The sequence below is a fragment of the Poromitra crassiceps genome (assembly GCF_964638095.1).
Source record: "Poromitra crassiceps genome assembly, chromosome: 1".
Classification (NCBI taxonomy): Eukaryota; Metazoa; Chordata; class Actinopteri; order Beryciformes; family Melamphaidae; genus Poromitra; species Poromitra crassiceps.
The window spans coordinates 112,024,843-112,044,307 of record NC_139623.1 but is presented as its reverse complement, the minus strand read 5'-3'; the positions used below and the strand labels follow the sequence as shown (position 1 = coordinate 112,044,307).

Here is a 19,465-nt window from a genome sequence, read left to right as displayed (position 1 = left end):
GCGATGCTAGTTGTAGCAGCAGCAGTGTTTCAGCAGGAGGTACCGTAGCAACACAAGTGCATGGTTTTGGAAATACGTCTCCTGGCAATTGATTTCTCAGTTTGCTGCTGATGTAATAATGGCTGTGGGAGTGGGGAATTGATGCAGACTGACTGATTTCCTAACTTGCCTCCGAGGTTGAATTTGTATTTCTTGTTGGCCTGTGAAAGTGGATAACTCTCACAACTCAAATGAGATCACACATCCAGGCTTTTATTTTTTTTATCTCATCCACCAACCACCAGTGATTTTCTGGTCATTTCCGGCTCTGTCTGGAGTATTTTTCTCTACCAGCCGCTGTGGCAGTTAACCAACTGTCACCTGGAGGTCCTCTTGGCTTATAAAATAGTGATTGTGTGGTGAATTTGAGATGTATCTGCCTTTTGTGGCGGTGGTAGATAGCAGACAAAAAAGTTAACATTTCCAAAGCAGCTCCCATGCAACTGGGAGGTTGTTCAAGAAATTACAGGTATTTGAAAAACTCAACAGCAATGTCTCTTTCCAGAAAGTATGACCCGGTTACTCAAGATAATCCACACATAGAACTTGTTGTGAGCAGTTTCATGTAGGAACTATTTTCTTTCGACCGAGCTATACCCGCCAACCATCTCACCGCGCAACAGGAAGGGTGCATCTAACATTAGCTTAGGTGTAATGTTAGCTTAGCTGTAACGTGAGCAATGTTTGGCTAGCGCCTGCGTCTGCCCCTCCCCCTGCCCCGGCCTCGCCTGGCGGGGACAGCCTTGCCTGGAGACGCCTCCGTGCCCTCAGGGTCCTGGTCCTCTGCTGTGTCCAGCTCACCCTCGTTCACCAGGATAGCATCCTCTGGGAGCTCACTCACCACCTCCTCCTCTCCCTCTCTCCTCTCCTCTTCCTCCACCCTGCCCTCCTCCTCCTCCTCTGCAGCTCCTTCTAAGATCTCCAGCTGCTCCTCCTCCACCTCCTGTAAGGAATCAAATCATTTAGTGTTTGCAGGGATATGATTTTTTTTTCTGTCTTGCATACCAAGGAAGACAAAGTCACACGGTCAGAGCTGGAATACTCTAAGGCCAAATCCCAATTCCCCCCTTGGCCCTACCACTTAGTGTTAGGTGATGTCATAACTACATCTCATGAATTTGAACTGTTAGATGATGTCATGCCTACATCACTATCTGACTACATCACTGGACTCTGTTAGGATGTCATCATTGGGATGTCGACAGTGATGATGTCATAATTTATGATCATGTCATCTTTGAGGATGCCACTGATGATGATGTCACTCTTAAAAAAAAATTATACGCTTTATTGGAGATTTTCGTTTAACAGAAAACAAGTCCAACAACAAAAACATGAAAGAAAAAGAATACACAGGGAAAAAAGAAAAAATTACACGTCGCCTACCATCATATCATACATCACATTGTCGATCAGAGTATCAAACTTCAGAGAGGGGAGAACATACTGCTCTCGTGTTGGGTACACAAAAAAATAACAGTTAATTGCAGATACATCACAGCTTTAGCAAAGCAGATGGGAGAGAACTCCACCTCCCAATTAGTCTCTCCTCCTTCTCTGTTCTCCTATGGTTAGTATAGTCCTGTACCGCGTTCAAAAATGTATACGAATGTGAGCTCGAGCAAATGGGGATAGCCCCGTTTTAAGCCTATGTACATTCTATGATTCTCTATATATATGTAAATATCTACACCGCCCTATCTACCCCCTTATCCACAAATATATATCTCATCTTAGGATAAAAGTGAGCTTTTCCATCGGAAACATTTCTGAAACTATTTGAAGGCACTTTTCTGCGGTTCGGGGATCCGCCTGTAGCCGCCGTGTAATGAATGGCCTTTTTCCCTGCTGTTATAAAGATTTTCAGTAAGTATTTGTCATCCCCCTATGACATCATCCCCCTATGACATCATCCCCCTATGACATCATCCGGAATGTCTCCCAGATACAGAACAAGGCAGGTCTTTGGTATCTGCAAATTCAGAATCTCCTGTATCCTATCCCAGACATCCTCCCAGAAATCTTCGATTTTTAACACATTCACTGCCAGACGTTTTTTTTTTACTGTAGTTAGCTTCTGCCAGAGGGGTTTTTTGAGGATTCTGGCTCATCTTTCAAGACCCGAGGATTCTTTTCTGCTAAGATTTTGTGAACACACAATATCTCAAAAGAACTAATAGAATGTGTGCTTTCTCTGTCTAAAAGAGTTAGTTTGTAGAGTTAGTAGTTATGTAAGCATTAGCAGTTGAATACAGCATGGTTTCAGCATCAGAAAAATTATTCCGAGATAAACGGCTTTTTGTGAAATTCGATAGAACAGTCACTTTAACCATTCATTTTTGGCATCAGTGAGACGTCAGACATCTAAACAATAGTTTTGAACAGTAATTTCCTCCATAACAGCAGGAAACCCCCCTCTGCTTCCAACTCCTCCCTCCGTGGGCGTTCTTCTTGGCTGCAGCGGCCGTCACAAGCTTGTCACCAGTCTCACTGCTTTGCTGCTGCTGCTGCCTGTCTGCGCGGCCGCTGTTTGAGGAAGTCTGGATGGACTCGCTCGCTTCTTGGAGTTTTGGTTGAGAGAAGCTTTTGCGATTCTGGTCATATTTATGCTGCGTGTTTCAAAGTGTGTTCCACCTGTAATCTATTATGCAAATTTGCAATCCCGCATCGCCAGCAATCAGCGCGAAAACGAAAGCGTTTTCCCCCATCCATTTTCATGAGAATGGCTGCTTTTTGCTTGCCTTCCTCTAGTCAGGAGAGCACTGTCGCCACTTAGTGGCTCGGTGGAATGGGTTGTAAACGTTCGGTGGCTCCAATAATTATATAAGAGATGTAAAAGGGTTAGATGCACATCCCACGGTCAAAAAAAAAAAATTCATTTTTTTGACGTATTAATACGTCATTGGCAGTCAACCGTTGGATTATTTTTGACGTATTAATACGTCATTGGCAGTGAACGTGTTAAACAAGCCCAAAAGACATGATAATGATTTGCTTCTCCTCCATCACACTTCCTCCAGCAGCTTTGAGGAGTTCCTAACTGGAGTGATTTCAGTTTGGGAGTAATAAAAAACGTGTCATCGTTTTCCAGCAGAATTCTCTCCATGTATTGGAGCTTGTTGTTGTGTACTGGGTATTGCAAATATTTGACCATCAATTCTTTCACCCATCTTTCTCTGATATAACCTGTTGCATGTTTTCTTGAACCATTCATTCTGGTCCGTATTGCACATGTGCTATTAACACATTGACTGCCAGCCGTTTTTTTTTGCTGTAGGTAGCTTCTGCCAAGCCGTTTTTTGAGGATTCTGGCTCATTTTACAAGAGCCGAGGATTATTTTCTGCTTGGAGTTTGTGAACATACAATATCTCAAAAGTACTAATAGAATGTGTACTTTCTCTGTCTAAAAGAGTTACCCGTAAATTCCGGACTATAAGCCGCGGCTTTTTTCCCGTTTTTTGGCCCCTGCGGCTTATATAACGGTGCGTCTTATCTATGGATTTTTTCAGAAAAAAAAAAAAAAAAAAAAAAAATCTCTCTTTTTTAGCACTCTTTCTAACTATAAATCCACTTCTGTTTTAATTTCCTCTCTTGCCCTCTTTTCACCACACCGCGGACACTGTGTGCACTGTAAAAATAAACAACGGTGGTGTTGTGTTATGTTGTTTTGTTGAAATGTTGTAATACGGTAAATGGGAGCTTCCTCAAACAGCCATCTCTTCCCGACAATCCCCTCTGTGCGTGACCACTTACATATGGTAATTACGGTAAGCAAACGGCCACTCGGGCAACAACTCCCTCCCCCGACTACCAGGAGAAAATCACAAACTTCGGCGAATTCACACAAAGGAAGATCAAGGAATATTCACAACAAGACGAGCAGTAGAAGCAACACTCTCACTTACCATGGGGAAGGTACGCAGAAATTCACACGAGGCAGCTTTCAAGTTGAAAGCAGTCAATCTCGCATTAAAAGAGAGCAGCCGCCGATCAAACAGAGCAGCCGCGCGTAACCTGGGCAAAAGGGACTGTCCGTCCGGGGGAGAACTACTGAACAACTCCCTCCCGACTATCAGGAGAAAATCACAAACTTCGGCGAATTCACACAAAGGAAGATCACGGAATATTATAGGAGTGTGAAAACATCCACAATTACCAACGGGTTCCAAAACGCTGGACTGCTGCGGGATGAAGAGGATGACGCCACGGGGACTGCCCCCTAGTCCGATACCTCACGAGTCCGATACCTCACGAGTCCGACACCTCATGGTTTTGGGTTAGGGTCTGGGGGAGGTTAGGTTTAGGCGTGGGGGTGGGAGAGGTTAGGTTTTGGGTTAGGGTCTGGGGGATGTTAGGTTTAGGCGTGGGGGTGGGAGAGGTTAGGTTTTGGGTTAGGGTCTGGGGGAAGTTAGCCTCTTTTTTCGGACTCGTGAGGTGTCGGACTCGTGAGGTATCGGACTCGTGCCATGGCACCTGAAGGAGAGAGGAGAGTGGTTGACGAAGCCACCCTGAACCTGTTCGTTTCCGACACTGAAGATGAGGACTTTGGTGGTTTCAGTACGCAGGAAGAAGAGGAAGACGAGGATTAGTGACTTGACTTCTCTGGTTACAGGTTTGCTGCACATATACGGTAGCCTATTGTTGTGTGATTTTGTCTGGGGATTAGTGACCTGACTTTTGTTTTGTTTTGTTGAAATGTTAATAAATGGGAGCTTCCCCAAACAGCGATCTCTTTCCCGACATTCCTCTCTGTGCACGAACCCTTTCATATGGTAATTAAACATCAAAACACCCGCGGCTTATAGTCCGGTGCGGCTTATAGAAGAAAAAAATAGTCAATTTTGGTCCCGCGGCTTATACACCGGTGCGTCTTATAGTCCGGAATTTACGGTAGTTTGTAGAGTTAGTAGTTATGTAAGCATTAGCAATTGAATACAGCATGGTTTTAGCGTCAGAAAAAATATTCAGAGATAAACGGCTTTTTGTGAAATTCGATCACTTTAACCATTCATTTTTGGCATCAGTAAGACCTAAACAATAGTTTTGAACAGTAATTTCCTCCATAACAGCAGGAAACTCCCCTCTGCTCAACTCCTCCCTCCGTGGGCGTTCTTCTTGACTGCAGCGCCGTGTCACAAGCACTTTCCTACCTGTGCAAATGCACTTTCTCATACTCTCGACCTCTCAAATAAATTTCTGAATAGAAATTAAATTACTCTAAATTAGAGCGAAAAAGAAACAAAAAAGAATGGGTTGAAAATCCCATTCTAAAAGCCTTTTATGGCTGTTTCCAATTTGCAAAATAGCCTGCTGCACCACAAGCGTGTCACCAGTCTCACTGCCCCGCTGCCGCTGTGCGGCTGTGCCTGGCTGTGCCTGTCTGCGTGGCCGCTCCCCGAGGAAGCCCGGCTGGACTCGCCCGCCTCCCGGAGCCCTGGCCGAGAGCTCCGATGAAGCCCCTGCGACTCTGGTCATATTTACGCTGCGTGCCTCAAAGTGTGCTCCATCCGCAATCCACCATGCACGTTTGCAATCCCGCACCGCCAGCAATCAGCGCGGAAACGAAAGCGCCTCCGCCAATCCATTTTCATGAGAATGGAAATGGATCACACTGCTTTTTGCTTGCCTTCCTACTTCCTTGTCGCCACTTAGTGGGTCGGTGGAATGGGTTGTACACGTTGTACACGTCCAATACTTATATAAGAGACGTAAAAGGGTTAGATCAACGTCCCACCGTCAAAAAAAAAATTTTGATTCTGAAAACGTGTTTACACGTCGCTGGCAGTCAACAGCTGGATTCTGAAAACGTGTTTACACGTTGTTGGCAGTGAACGTGTTAATTGTAGCAGTTGACTTGGATTTGCATGTGGACCTCGTCCCTGGATTTCACAGAGAAAATAATCTCGCAGTTGAAGGTATCTATGAAAATCGGACTTCTCCAAGTCGTAAGCAACTTTCAAAGCCTGAAAGCTCTGCAGTTTATTCTCTTCCATTCTTTTACAAAATGTGGTAATCCCTTTGTTACTCCAGAGTTGAAAGCTTTGATCCATCTTTGCTGGTAAAAAATGCTGTGTCATATGCCATCCATCTCACTCTTTTTGAATGCTCTTCTATTTTGAGCTGTTTAACAATAGAAAACCAGCTATGTAAAGTAAATGCAGAGATTGGGTCCATATTTGCTTGTCCCATTCATTTAATTGTTTGGGGGGGATTTTGACTGGCAGAGACATAAAGAGGTATAATAATCTCTGTAAGATATTCATTTTAATAGTTTCTATTCTGTTACTAATGTCCAATGGGAGCAGAGACCATCGACTTAAATCATCTTTTATTTGCGTGTTATTAGGGTTATAATTCTTCCCGTATATGTTATCCAAATACTGTGTTATCCAGACCCCCAGATACTTTATAGCTTTAAGGTTCCAATCAAGTGGGTAACTCCGTCCGATACTAATCGATGGGGATGATGTCACTCTTGATGTTCCACTGATGATGTCATATCTCACAGATGATGTCATAATGTAAAGTGATGTCATGCCCAGGAACTATAAGAGTGAGTTCTGCCAATCTTCGGCAGTTGTTCATAGATTCATCACACGGCGACCTTCTGCAACAGTTCCCAATTTCCAACCTTTGCAGTTTCCAGCTACCAAGTGCTCAGCTTTCCAAGTTCTCCAAGTGTTTATTGGCCACCAAGTGTCTGCACGTAAACCCACTTGTCTCCCGCCTATCGCTTAGCCCGTAACCCTCCGTTTTGTGCCTTCATGTGAAGGGGTAGGCAGGGTGTCCCCATTCTTTTTTGCATCAGACCTAGGGTGAAGGCCAAGGGGGAGGGGTTACTGGCCCTCTAAACAGAGATTTTCCACGGGCACACTCCAAAGCGAGTCCTGACAAGGAAATCACTATTAATCAGCAAGAAATTAGCCAAAAGTGACAAACAAACGTTTATATCTGATTTGAATGTCGATACAAAGGACTCTGGATGCTCTGGATGTGTGGAATTGGTTTGTGGCAACATTTCAGAATAAAAAATCGGATTGCAATTGGAGCCACAGCTACCCGCAAGCCACAACTACCCCGCGTCACTCAGCCGAGGCAGGTTGCCCGTTTGCAGGCAGTGCAGGAGGGGACAGCCTGCGTGTGTGTGTGCCCTGGTCCTGGAAGAGGAGAAACAGCGAATATCGAGTTTTGAAATGCGTGTTTCAACATATTTTTTTGGTAAGTTTTGGTTAGGTATTTTGCAACTACTTGAACATAGACAGTATGGGCGCCCGCTTCCAAACTGGGAACAGAAGCGCCAGCCAGCATCTGCAATCAGGTCCGTGTAAAAAGCATGTAACACTGAAATGTGACTATGGAGCTATAAAATACATTATTTTTGGACACCCGACCCAGCGAAAACCACACGGGACAGTTTAATCTCCCGATTATGAAGCAACCCAATCGCCAGAATAAAATGCAAAAAACAACAACAGAATATTATTATTATGTACAATATCAACGTAAATTTGAATAAGCTATACTATATAGTAAGCTAGCCTACTATAATGTTATAATAATGTTTTCCAGTGACAACCTGAGCAGTCAACTAATAAAATAGTATAATTTAAATATGAATTAGTTATAATTAATTTAATTAATTTCTGATACTGCAATATGATGACAAAATAGTGTATCTATGAGAATCTGCAGACTTCAATCAAGCTGTTTGAACCATAGCTTTATTATCACAGTTGGCCAAAATGATGAAGTAATGAGTGGTGTCCCATTTCCTAGGCGACTGTTTTCATCCCTACCCCTTGTGGCTCCGTTTTGAAGGGCAAGGGCCAAAGCAAGGGGCACTCAAAAACAAGGGGTAGGGTAGGGGTAAAAATAAGAATTGGGATTGGGCCTAAGTTTACTATATGATTATGCATGACGTCATTTTGTAATCGTCTTTCCGTTTTAGACACGGAAGTAGATGACGCCTACCGTAGTAATTTTAAGACTTGCCAAAAAGCTGTTTTCAAGCAAAACAAACAAACCGTTTTAAAGTTTTCATATTTTTTCGGGTGAGAACATAACATTCCAAATATGTGACCAGTTGATCAGAATAACGCCTATTTGGAAATTTAACGAGCAGCGAGGACTGAGAGCGCTGGCTGTGCTGACAGTCGGACTAGCTAGTATCTGTCAAACCCTGCTGTACTGGCAGTGAGAAAACACTGTCGACGTACTTTTGTAACTAACGTTAAATGCTGAAAGGTTACAGCCATCGGCTCCTCGCAGCAGTAACCCTATGGACATGTAACTGAAGTTGGCCGCAGTGCAGCTGCTGAATGTTGCCAAACTTCATTCACGTTTTGTTTTGAAATTGGCCGCCAACTAGCGCGGAACCAGAAGAACAAATACAATTGCGTCTAACGTGGAAGAGAGAAAAAGTGGGCGTGGTGAATAAGGTGAATAAAGAAGATAGGATTTGACTTTCTTTGCCACTTCTTTGAAATTGACCCATGCATGTTGAATAAAGACATTCACAGGAAATGATAAACCTTTGCTGACTCCGATACCACGCCACCCCCAGATGTTTCCCCACTTTTCTCCCCGATTGTACTTTGCCAATTCCCCCCGCCGAGTTGTCCCAGTCAGCGAGGACTTTCACCAGCAGGCTGTAGCACATGGGAGTATTACGCTATTCCCCCAGTTCCCCTCCATTGACCAGGACACATAGCCTTCATCCGGCTTCCCAGCCGCAGACAATTGTGCCAATTGTGCCTGTACGGCCCGACCAAGCCGGAGGTAACACAGGAAATCCCCGCTAACCTTTGCTGACTTATTTCACTCAACAGGGCGACATATTTCCTCCCTACCCACCTCCTCCTCCTGCTTTAGTGCAGCACCGTTGGTCTGCACAGTGGCGTCGGTGGTGGCCCCTGGGGTGACGGTGGCCCCTGTGGTGACCGTGGTGGTGATGTCATTGCTGGCGCTAACAGCCATGGCTTGCTCCAGTCTGAGGCGGTACTGCTCAGTCTCCCGCTCCTTCTGCAGGAGCTGCTGGTGGTACTCCTGGGCTTTCCGGTTGGCCTCCTGCAGCTGGCGTTGGAGCTGCTCGCGGTTCTCTTTGGCCTTCTGGACAAAGCACAAAATGGAGGTTGGATGAGCAAATGCTTTCTGTAGATTTTGTTAGCTTGTGATATTTATTTTCACCTTTTTCCACACTTAACCCACATGCACTTGGGATTTTTTTTTTTACAGCAAACCAAACACTGCAATGTCAACCACAACCAAAACAGATAAGGAGCTTTCCACAGAAGTTGTATTTGGATGATTTTTCTTTGTGTGTGTGTGGGAGGGCGGGGGGGGGGGACATTGTCATACTGTATTTCAGTGCAGTGGATACAATTTTCCCATTGCTGTCAGAATGTAGGTGAAATAAAGGTAGGTGACACTAGACACTTTTACACAGAAATCCCACAATATTGGTGTAAAGAGTATAAAGAGAAGATCCGCCATTAGGCCCCTGTCAGAGTAAAATGAATTGATTGACTGCTTATTGACGTTATCCCCTCCTCTCCAGGTGGGTATGCCTTTTCGACATAACAAACTGCTTTCCAGCAGAAGAGACACTCAAAGTGAGTGTCTCAGATGTGAGCCATGCATCATCCTAGGTATAGAGAGCTCCAGGGATGACGTATTTTTGTAGGCTGAATGCGGAAGTCCCGAACTTCCTGGTTCTTCACTGTTTCTGTCTATGGGATTTTTGAATGGGTTTTTGGCGCGATGCTTCAAATAATGTCTGTGGGCAACGCAAGTTTAATCAAACGCGAACCAAGGTTCAGCGGGATAATCTTCACACATGAGGACCACTTTCACGAGTTTTGAAGCGTAACTGCGAGCCCTAGAGGTAAAAAGCTTGTGCTAAGCTAATCCAGAACTACCGTAAATTCCGGACTATAAGCCGCACCGGTGTATAAGCCGCACCTTCAAAGTTGACTATTTTTTTCTTATATAAGCCGCACCGGACTATAAGCCGCGGGTGTTTTAATGTTTTTTTTTTTTTTTTTTTATTGTGTTTTAATGTTTAATTACCATATGTAAGGGTTCATGCACAGAGGGGATTGTCGGGAAAGAGATGGCTGTTTGAGGAAGCTCCCATTTATTAACATTTCAACAAAACAACATAACACAACACCACCTGTGTTGTTTTTTACAGTGCACAGTGTCATACAGTGTCATACAGTGTGGTGAAAAGAGGGCAAGAGAGGAAATTAAAACTTATTATAGTTATATAGGATTTATAGTTAGAAAGAGTGCTAAAAAAGAGAGATTTTTTTTTTTTTTTTTGAAAAAATCCATAGATAAGCCGCACCGTTATATAAGCCGCAGGGGCCAAAAAAGCCCAAAAAACGGAAAAAAAGGTGCGGCTTATAGTCCGGAATTTACGGTACACACAGTGTCGCATAGGCGTCCACGCATTGATTTGCGAGAGAAAGAATTTCCGCGTTCACTCGTGATGACGTATAATATCCGCGTCGACATTGTAGTCTCATTTAGCCGTTTGCTAGCTAGCCACCCTTTTAACGGCACATAAAAGCTTCAAAACTCATAAAAGTGGTCTTCATGTGTGAAGATGATGTTACTAAACACTGGTTCGCGTTTGATTAAGCCAGCGTTGCCCAGAGAGATTATTAGAAGCATCGCGCCAAAAACCCATTCAAAACTCCCATAGGCGAAAACTGTGAAGAACCAGGGCTGTTAGCATCGATGATTTCCGGACTCGTTCCTGGAGCTCTCTATTCCCCACCTTGGAATGATTAGCAGTGATAATGGAGCACATTTTGTCAACCAAGTAATCAGCCAGATAGGAGAGATTACTATGGTATTGATTTGAAAACCCACTGTGCTTATCATCCGCAGAGCGGAGGAGCAGTTGCACGTGAGAACGCAACACTGAAAGTGAAACTGGTCAAGTGCTGCGCTAGCGCGCTGGGCTGGCCCATATTAGGTACTTCTTCACACACACACACAGCCATCAAGGTGGGGGAGAGAGGAACGTGGGTACACGCCCAGCACTGCAAGAGAGGACCGCCGCCGCTAGACCTGCCTGCTGAAGGTCAATAGGTGTGCCTCATCACGAGTGGGGCCCTGCAGCCTCTGGGGGCAGCAGAGAGGTTTTCAGCCCCCCTAAACAGAGTCTACAATGATCAACAATCAATCAATAAGCAGTCAATCAATTAACTTTACTCTGACAACCCTCTGCACTTTTACATAGAACCAAGCAGCCCCGCCATATTTCCGCCCCGGAGTGTGCTTTTAGATAGCATCCACCCCTCCCTCCCACATTGAAATGAGGTGTGTAGACTCTAGGTCCCCTCCTCTAATACCCGGATGTAAACAAAGCAGGCATGTGTTACTAGTGGGAGTGGACCGTAACGTTAGAGGTCAAAGGAGCGGAAGGGAGATGGCATCTCATAAAACCAGCACAGTTTGGCAGTATTCTGAGCCAGTAAATGAAAATATGGTTGTACTTGTATGTAGGCTGTGTCAGATAAAAACTGACATATAACGTTAACCCACTCAACTGACATTCAGCACAGGCATGTGGACGCCAGGACAGCAGGACCTGATGCTATAGCATTGCTAATGCGTTTTAGCCAGACAAGCTAACGCGTTAGCCACACAAGATAACGCAGCTTATCGCAATGAATGACTGTCCACTCGTTGAACGCAAAGGCTTCCGAAAGTTAAATGGACTATATGTAGCCTGAATACACCATGCGTTGTTGAGTTGTTGATGTTCATAAACAGCGCAAGATGTTGTGAATATTAACGATCATGACGAACGTAATTAACGGTTTCAAATGGCTCGTAATATATACTTTGGTTAACTTATAACTTCAATCTGGAGGTGGTTTTCCCTCAGTCCTGTCATTTTTTATGAATGAGCTGAGATTCCCGTCTTCCCGCGCAGCATACCCTTTTAAACAGACATCGATTCGGGGCTGATACTACTTGCATTGACGTAACGAAAGGAGTCACAAAATGACTCGCCATTCTGTCCCTGTGACTTTGACACAGGAGGCGAGGCGTAATAATCCGACAGCGATCACGGCTTTCACAGGCTGTGTAAAATGGGCTACTGAGAGCTTTGCTAACAAAACGGCTCGTCTTCCTCACTTTGTGGGATTTTTCTTAAGTCGTTTTCACACATGCTTACAGGAACATTGCCTGTAAATCAATATCGGCCATTTCCCGGAATTTCCCTTCACACCTGAGGGCTCACATGTGTGAATATAGCAGTCAAATTACCTGTATTTGAGGGGGGTCGGGGGTCGGGGGGGCACTGCAGAGCGGGTGGGGAGTGACGTGTGCCCTTGGATGGGGAATTTTTGGGGGTCGGCAAAACTCCGATGGTGAAATAAGTTCGCTTGTCACACAATAAATCACACTCGTTTGACTTAAGAGGGCATGTATGTTGTATCCTTCACATTCGCTAACCAGTCTTTGAACTGAAATCTTTGAAGACGTTGGGATCCCTGTCTGAGAGAAATAGCCTGGCTGGTTCGATGTTTATCCGTTCACCTGCGTCGCGTTGAAGCACTTTTTACAGACTGGCTTCGTTTGATGTGTCCAGGAGCTTGCCTTCGCTGTCAGCAACGTAAGCAAAATACTTCCACATTTCGCTCCGTGCATTTGCTTTCTCTACATACAAGCGTTGGGCGGCTGTGTTTACGCTGGCTTGACGCTGCCTGGATACTACTCTGCACTGCAGCCCACATGACTGCAGCGCATGCCTGCTCACATCGCATTTCCTTGTCGAACTCCGACGTTAAACGTTTGCTCGTCACAAAATAACACTCGTTTTGGGAATGTAGCCTAATGATGTTATCTATCACATCCGCTAACCTGTTGCTCGTTGAACAAGTCGGCATTTATCAGCTCAGCTGCTATTGTTTCATGTTAATTTTGGATGATTTAACATTGGCTGTAAGGTCATTTAACTCTTGCACACTGCGCTGTGCAGCAGGCATGGGGAGGAGGACGTAGGGCAGAGGAGACGAGAAGATAATTTCGCCAGTTTGCTTTGATGTGCGCGAATGATTAGCTTATGCATGCTGGAAGTGAACGTTAAGCAACGTGTGTACACCTCGCCCATGAGAGAAGGACCGGCAAATGACTTGACACGTTTCACACTTGAGTCGCTCTGCCAGCATACCGGTCCTGTCACTACCGAGGAGCTAGTAAAAGATCAGCGATCGTGGGGGCGCGCTTGTGCCGGAAAACAATTTTCACACATGAAAGGCATTGCACCACTTTCCGCTCATTTCCCGGTATAAAGTGCATGTGTGAAAACGGCTATACAAACTTCGCTAATGTTGTCAAGCTCCAGAAGAATATTAACAATATTGATTGATTACAACATGTTTTTTTTTATTACCATGATGAGTCCAACCATAGTCGTGATGAGAACAACATAACAAGTAAACATGTATGCTCTTCAGCACCATGAAGTGTGATGGTAAAATAATGACTAAGATGCTCATGACTGTCTTTTCAGGAAGTGAGACCCTCTGTGCACAGTGGAACTTTGTCACGGAATAAAATCCTCCTAATATACATTTTAAAACGAGCAACTCATTATTGAGAGTGGGTGTGAGAGAATCCCACACTGCACTCATTATGTACAAGTGAATGCACACAGAGCGCTACCGCAGTTAAAGCTAATGGTAAAATACATGTCATCTATCTCTAGGAATGCTCTGCAGATGGAGAAGAGAGTCCCCCTGAGAGACGTCTTGAGAAAGAGCCATAGATCATTATGGATGGTCAATCAATAATTTTGCACTCACAGAAGAGCAATGCATACAACCGAATTGTCATATGAGACAAAATGAAAAGTTAGATAAGGTATATATTAAGATTACAAGTATCAAAACACTGGCCTGCTCATTGAATCACCAACTATGCATTGAGATTTTCATAGAATCGGTCTAAGGAAGAAAATGTCTCTAGCCCCCACTGACGCTGGTGCATCTACTGTACTTACATGGCACTCTCAAGAGGTTACTCAGTATTGGCTCACCTTGTCCATGGAGCTGCTGTGATTGGCTGCAGAGTCTGACTTCCTTTTGCGTGCGGGCGGGGGCTGCTGAGGCTCCTCCTCCACTACCTCCTCTGTGATGGCGCTGGCCTGCAACGCCACCACTGCAGACACAAAACAGCACTCAGAACAGACTCTAATGTACAGTAAATGCACAGCAGTTACTCGTTTATTATATTTAGTTGTTTATATTTGATTGTTTATTACATTTAGCTCCAATGGACCTCCAAGATGTCACCAGCTTAGCTCAAACAGCCTCAAGATGTTGCTAAATTTGTCTTTTGAGTGTCTATTTTTTTACATTTTTCCACAGAGGTCATCACATTAGAACCCCATTTCTGATGAGATGCTTGTGGTCAGGATCTCCTTCAAGGTTTTTCCACGGGTTGCTTTCAAACTCAAGTCAATGCAAATGAACTGCAGTGACATCTTGAGGCTGTTTGCACCAGCCAAAGTTTCTTCACGTTTCCTGATGCAGTTGCAAAGCCTCTGTTTTGCTTGAATTCTCCTTCTGTCAAATCCTGCAGAAGTGTCACATCACTCTAACTGGCATTTGCTGCAGTGTGATGTGTGATTCTAACAAAATGGTGGCAGAGTAGAGAGCCAATGTGTCTCCCACTCACTCTGCTGCCCCTGCATAGTGACGAAGAACTGTTGGCCGAGGCCGGCGGGGTGCAGGTTGCCATGTTGGTCCGTCACTATGGTGATGACCCTCTGGCCCCCGTCGCCCACCACATGCTGAAACGCTGTGTCCACCGCCTCGGCAGCCATGGCCTCCTCTGATTTGACTGAAGGGAAGAAAAGAGTGAGCTGCTATTAGCGATAACAGCCAAGGACTGCTGTGATAAGACATAGGTGTGATGAAACATCAGGGAGAGCCTCGATATTATGCAACCACAGCTCAATCAAGTTGCTTTCAGGGACAAAAAAAAGATGTATTTTGGTAACACTTCATTTGGATAGTCCGCCTACAGAGTCTACAGTGTTTGTAACATTTCAACAGCTTATTAGTTGACGTTTCAATTTCTTCGCTTTTGTCTGTCTGTAGATGTTTAACTCATTGAGTGCCAGCCACTTTTGGAGAACGGACGCTCCCAGTGCCAGAGTTTCAGAGCGTTTTCAGTGATTTCTCGAGGCCCACAGAATATTGTGTGATATTACTATATAAACACCGAACACGCACAAAGAACGAGGAGACTCTATTGTATCATCAGCAAAAAAAAGTTTATTGATACCATTTTCCGTTCTTTAGTTATGAGCCGGAGAAGATAGGTTGTTTTAAGCAAAAACAGGCGTTTCAATTTAGAAGCTGAGATATTCCGCCTTTTGTGAAATGAAGCATTTCAAGCACATTCACTGACTGTGAAGCTAATATTTTCTGATGTAGTGACGTGGTGTAGTTGTGTGGTGCCCTGCGTGCCCCACCCCCCTCTCCCCCCCTCAGCTGCAAACTCCTCCCCACACTAACACACAGCCTCACGCACCCAGCGTCTATTTTCGGAGTGCTCCGTTTTTGTGCGCCGGCTCCCAGCGCGACACGGAAAAGCCAAACCGGACTGCTGAGAATGGTTTGGCCCTTCGGCGTCGGGTGCTGCTTTTCTGGCGGCTAATCGTGTGGAGAAACTATACAGCAGAGACAGTTGTGGGCGCGGATTGACTGCTGTTCGCAGCCAACGTCAGCTCCAGCCAGAGCAATCTATATGGCTCTGGCTGCGGCATGAGCGGTTTCTCTTTCATCACGGGGCTTTTTCCTGCTGTTTTCCTGACCTTTCTCTAATCTGGAGAGCACTGTCGCCACCTAATGAGTCTGTAAAATAGGTTATACACCTTCAATAGCTACAATATTTGTACAGGAGATGCCTGAGGCTTTGATCCACGTCCCACCGTCAAAAAACGCATTTGACGCCGATCGACGTCTTTGGCACTCAACGTTACTATTTACTTTGACGCCGATCGACGTCATTGGCACTCAATGAGTTAACAAGCTCACAGTCAAAGTCAAAGTATCTCTCAATCCACGGTGCAGTCAATATACAAGTAGAAAACAAAATAACGGGCATAAAATACTGGGATAAAAACAGGGGTTTTCAAAGTCTGAGACTGTGGGCCTCCCCCCAGACAAAGCTTGGAAAAAGGCCCCCTCACTTAATTTCTGAAGTCCTATTGGATCATGATTATGTTATTTGATCCCACAGACACTCAACAATTGAGCCGAGATAGCCTGATGTTGCTGTTTGACATACTTCAGACAACAACAAATACATAGAAAAGTGTCTGGATGAAAGGCATGATTAGTTTCTGACTCTGAGAAGGTTGGAAAAACTGTAAAATTCCCCAAAACTACTGCATCTCTGAACTATCTTTAACCAAATCACATTTAGGCTATTCTATGAGATCTCCTTTTGATAACGAATGTAATATTTCTTCACTTCCATTCACTGAATGCCTCCCCTGAAACGGCTTGGAGCCCCCCTGGAGAGGCCCGCCTCCTACTTTGAAAACCTCTGCCATAAAACATACAATAAAAATACTAGGAGTTCATAAGTTAAGATAGGGCTCTGGGGGGGACAAGGCACAATAAGGCACATAACAAGACAAACACTGTAAAAAAACAAACAAACAGAATAGTCCAAATAATAGCAGAAGTGCAAGTGGTAATTAGCGGTATATTGTTCAAAGTGACTAGCGCTGAGTGTAGGTGTGTGTTAGTGTCTTTGTATAAAGTTCCTTATGGATAGTCCTGTTTGATGTGTGTGTGTGGGATCATGGCTGAGTTAACAGTCCAGACTCTTGGGGGGCATCCTGACAGCATTCTGTTTGCTTCTTGTTCCACACACCTAATTCTCATCAGCTGGAGCTACTAGATTATTCTGAGAATATGTAGGACTTTTCATGAATTGTCACATACTCATCTATACATGATCTGTTAAACACCAAATGACGAGAGGAAGAAGAATGTGAAGATGGAGAACCAACCGACTGCTTCAAATCAATGAATGCTTTATATTGTTTGAAATATGGTTATCTGTAACAATTCGGCATACACAAAGGCTACACCATGCAACATATATTTCAATATAATTCAAACTTTAAGAATGGTTCCTTTTCCACCATGGTGGGCTGGACTGCTGTGAAATGGTTACCTATATTTGTGTCAAGTATTGCTTGGTGGATTATCACTATATATGCCTAATTTACCAGAAGACATATTCGTGCAAGACCTTAGGCTATGTTGAGTTCTATCGATCCGATAAAGTATGTTTTCAAATAAGGATGACATATTAAATTGCTGAGCTTGGTGGATGCCTCAAGACAAGTGTGTATCATCTTTAAATGTCCAATACCATACAGAAGAGCAAATTGAACAAACGACCAACAGCATTCAAGTCTGCAAAAACTTGTGATGTTATGTCACGTTAACATAACCTTATGACGCTTACTGTATAACATGGGCAGACCATTTAACGTTACTTTACATACATGATAACGTTAAATGGTCCGCCATGTTATGAGCATCACGTTACATGTATGCCATCTATACAGTTACGTGTGTCTACTAACATTATTAAAATATCATAAAGTAACGCTATTGTCTGATAATTTGCTAAACTATGACTTGCTATCTGCTAGCATTGTTTGCTAGGTTTCTTAACAAATTTCTTATTCGTGTACTTTCTGCAGACTAGATGCCTTGCCATTGCTGCCTCTAACGGGCGGAAGTATTACTGCTCTCATTATCCAAAGTACATCGCCTATTTTCCTCGAAATGGGGCTATAATTTAGAAAACAGAGGATGTGAGAGCATGAAAAAGACTTGAAATTGTTTTTTCAGACCATAAACTCATTTGGAAAGTGTTTATTTAAGACATAGACCGAGAGAGAAGTTGGCTCGTTTCCCATAGAGTTGAATGGATGTTCCTGGGGAGTGCTACACAAACTGCGCCCCCCACTGGCCATTTGAAAGAATGCAATTTCCGCATAGGCTTCACAAAGAGGGAGGCTGAATTGGGCACTGGTTAAACATCTACAGAGTTGGATGTCAACTAATAAGCTGTTGAAATGTTACAAATACTCTATACTCTCTGTAGGTGTACTTTGCTGTGTATATAGGCTGTAAACAGGCAGAATATGCAACGCGCTGCGAGCTCAGTGCTCTTCCTCAGACAGCAGTAAAGGGGAGAGGAAGAAGATCTGTCTGTGTAACGTCTAAGATGAACTGCCAAATCTTTAAATATTTGCAAAAAACAATCTGTAGAAATGTATTCTTTGCATCTGTAAAGCAGTGAAGTACTCATTAAGACAAGTTTTGAAGTTGGGTGGTTTGACTTCCTTCTGCAATTCTTTTATTTTATTTTGTTGCTACCATAGGTAAAAATGGCGTGACATTTCAAATGGGTTAGTAGTACCAAAGTGAGATACGAGTGACGAGCCCTGCTCAATTTCTATGGGCTTTTCCCCCCATTTTCTGTGGTTGTATCTGGTGTTGTTTATCACCCATAACCTTTTTGCGGTTGTCAAGCAACTGCATGATCATTACAATTTAATTATGTGGAAGTCACAAAATGCTAACAAGCTATCAAACTTCCATACAAGAGACGTTTCAATGGGTTGTTAGTAGCCATAAAGTGCAATACAAGAGATGAGCCCTGCTCAATTTCTATGGGCAAAAAAAAATCTACATTTTCTGTGGTTGTATCTGGTGTTGTTTATCACCATAACCTTTTCACGGCTGTCAAACAACTGCGTGATCATTACAATTTAATTATCTGGGAGTCACAAAATGCTAACAAGCTAGCTAACCTCCGTACAAGAGAGGAGTCATGTTGACCTTTTGAGAACAATTTAATGATTAATAATCCTGCTGTTGTTTGAGAACCGTGAAAATGCATCGACAAATTATCTACACCGCGTACATTTCACATCAATTATTAGAACAGAGAAAAAGCAACCACAGAAAATGCTCTTGCTTGCACAAATTGAATAGGGAATAGGGAACACCCCAGCATAGGGGGAAATCCCTCTGGCGTACTTCAGGGTAAAGCAGAGAGATGGTGGTGCGGAAGCTGTGAAGCTTGGGACAGGACCAGAGAAGATGTGTCAGAGCCAGAGGCAGATCCACAGCTGCCTGCCGCATAACGAGGACACAGAAGGACACGTTTCACTCTATTTGGCTTGGGAGTACATGGAGTCTGTGAATTATTTTATACTGAATGAGCTATGTGGTGTGCACTCCGCTGACTCTGAGGCTCTCATTCCGAAAAAGCCGGGTTTGAGCCGGGGGGTGCTGGGTATCTGCGTGTGTATTATGGGAGCACTCGGAGCTGTCCGTGGTGCTGATCATACAT

At 44.1% G+C, this 19,465-nt stretch overlaps 1 protein-coding gene across 1 annotated transcript in view; it reads right to left on the bottom strand.

Annotated features, from left to right (window-relative positions):
• Positions 1-727: 727 nt before the first annotated feature.
• The window catches only part of LOC310772724 (GA-binding protein subunit beta-1-like), a gene marked incomplete at both ends in the record, with an annotated part of 37,108 nt that continues 18,370 nt past the window's right edge, over positions 728-19,465 (bottom strand). The window contains 4 exons of the mRNA XM_083632625.1: positions 728-982; positions 8,894-9,148; positions 14,103-14,224; positions 14,744-14,908. Coding sequence (XP_083488751.1) covers positions 728-982; positions 8,894-9,148; positions 14,103-14,224; positions 14,744-14,908 — 797 coding nt within the window. The remainder of the gene's footprint in view (positions 983-8,893; positions 9,149-14,102; positions 14,225-14,743; positions 14,909-19,465) is intronic.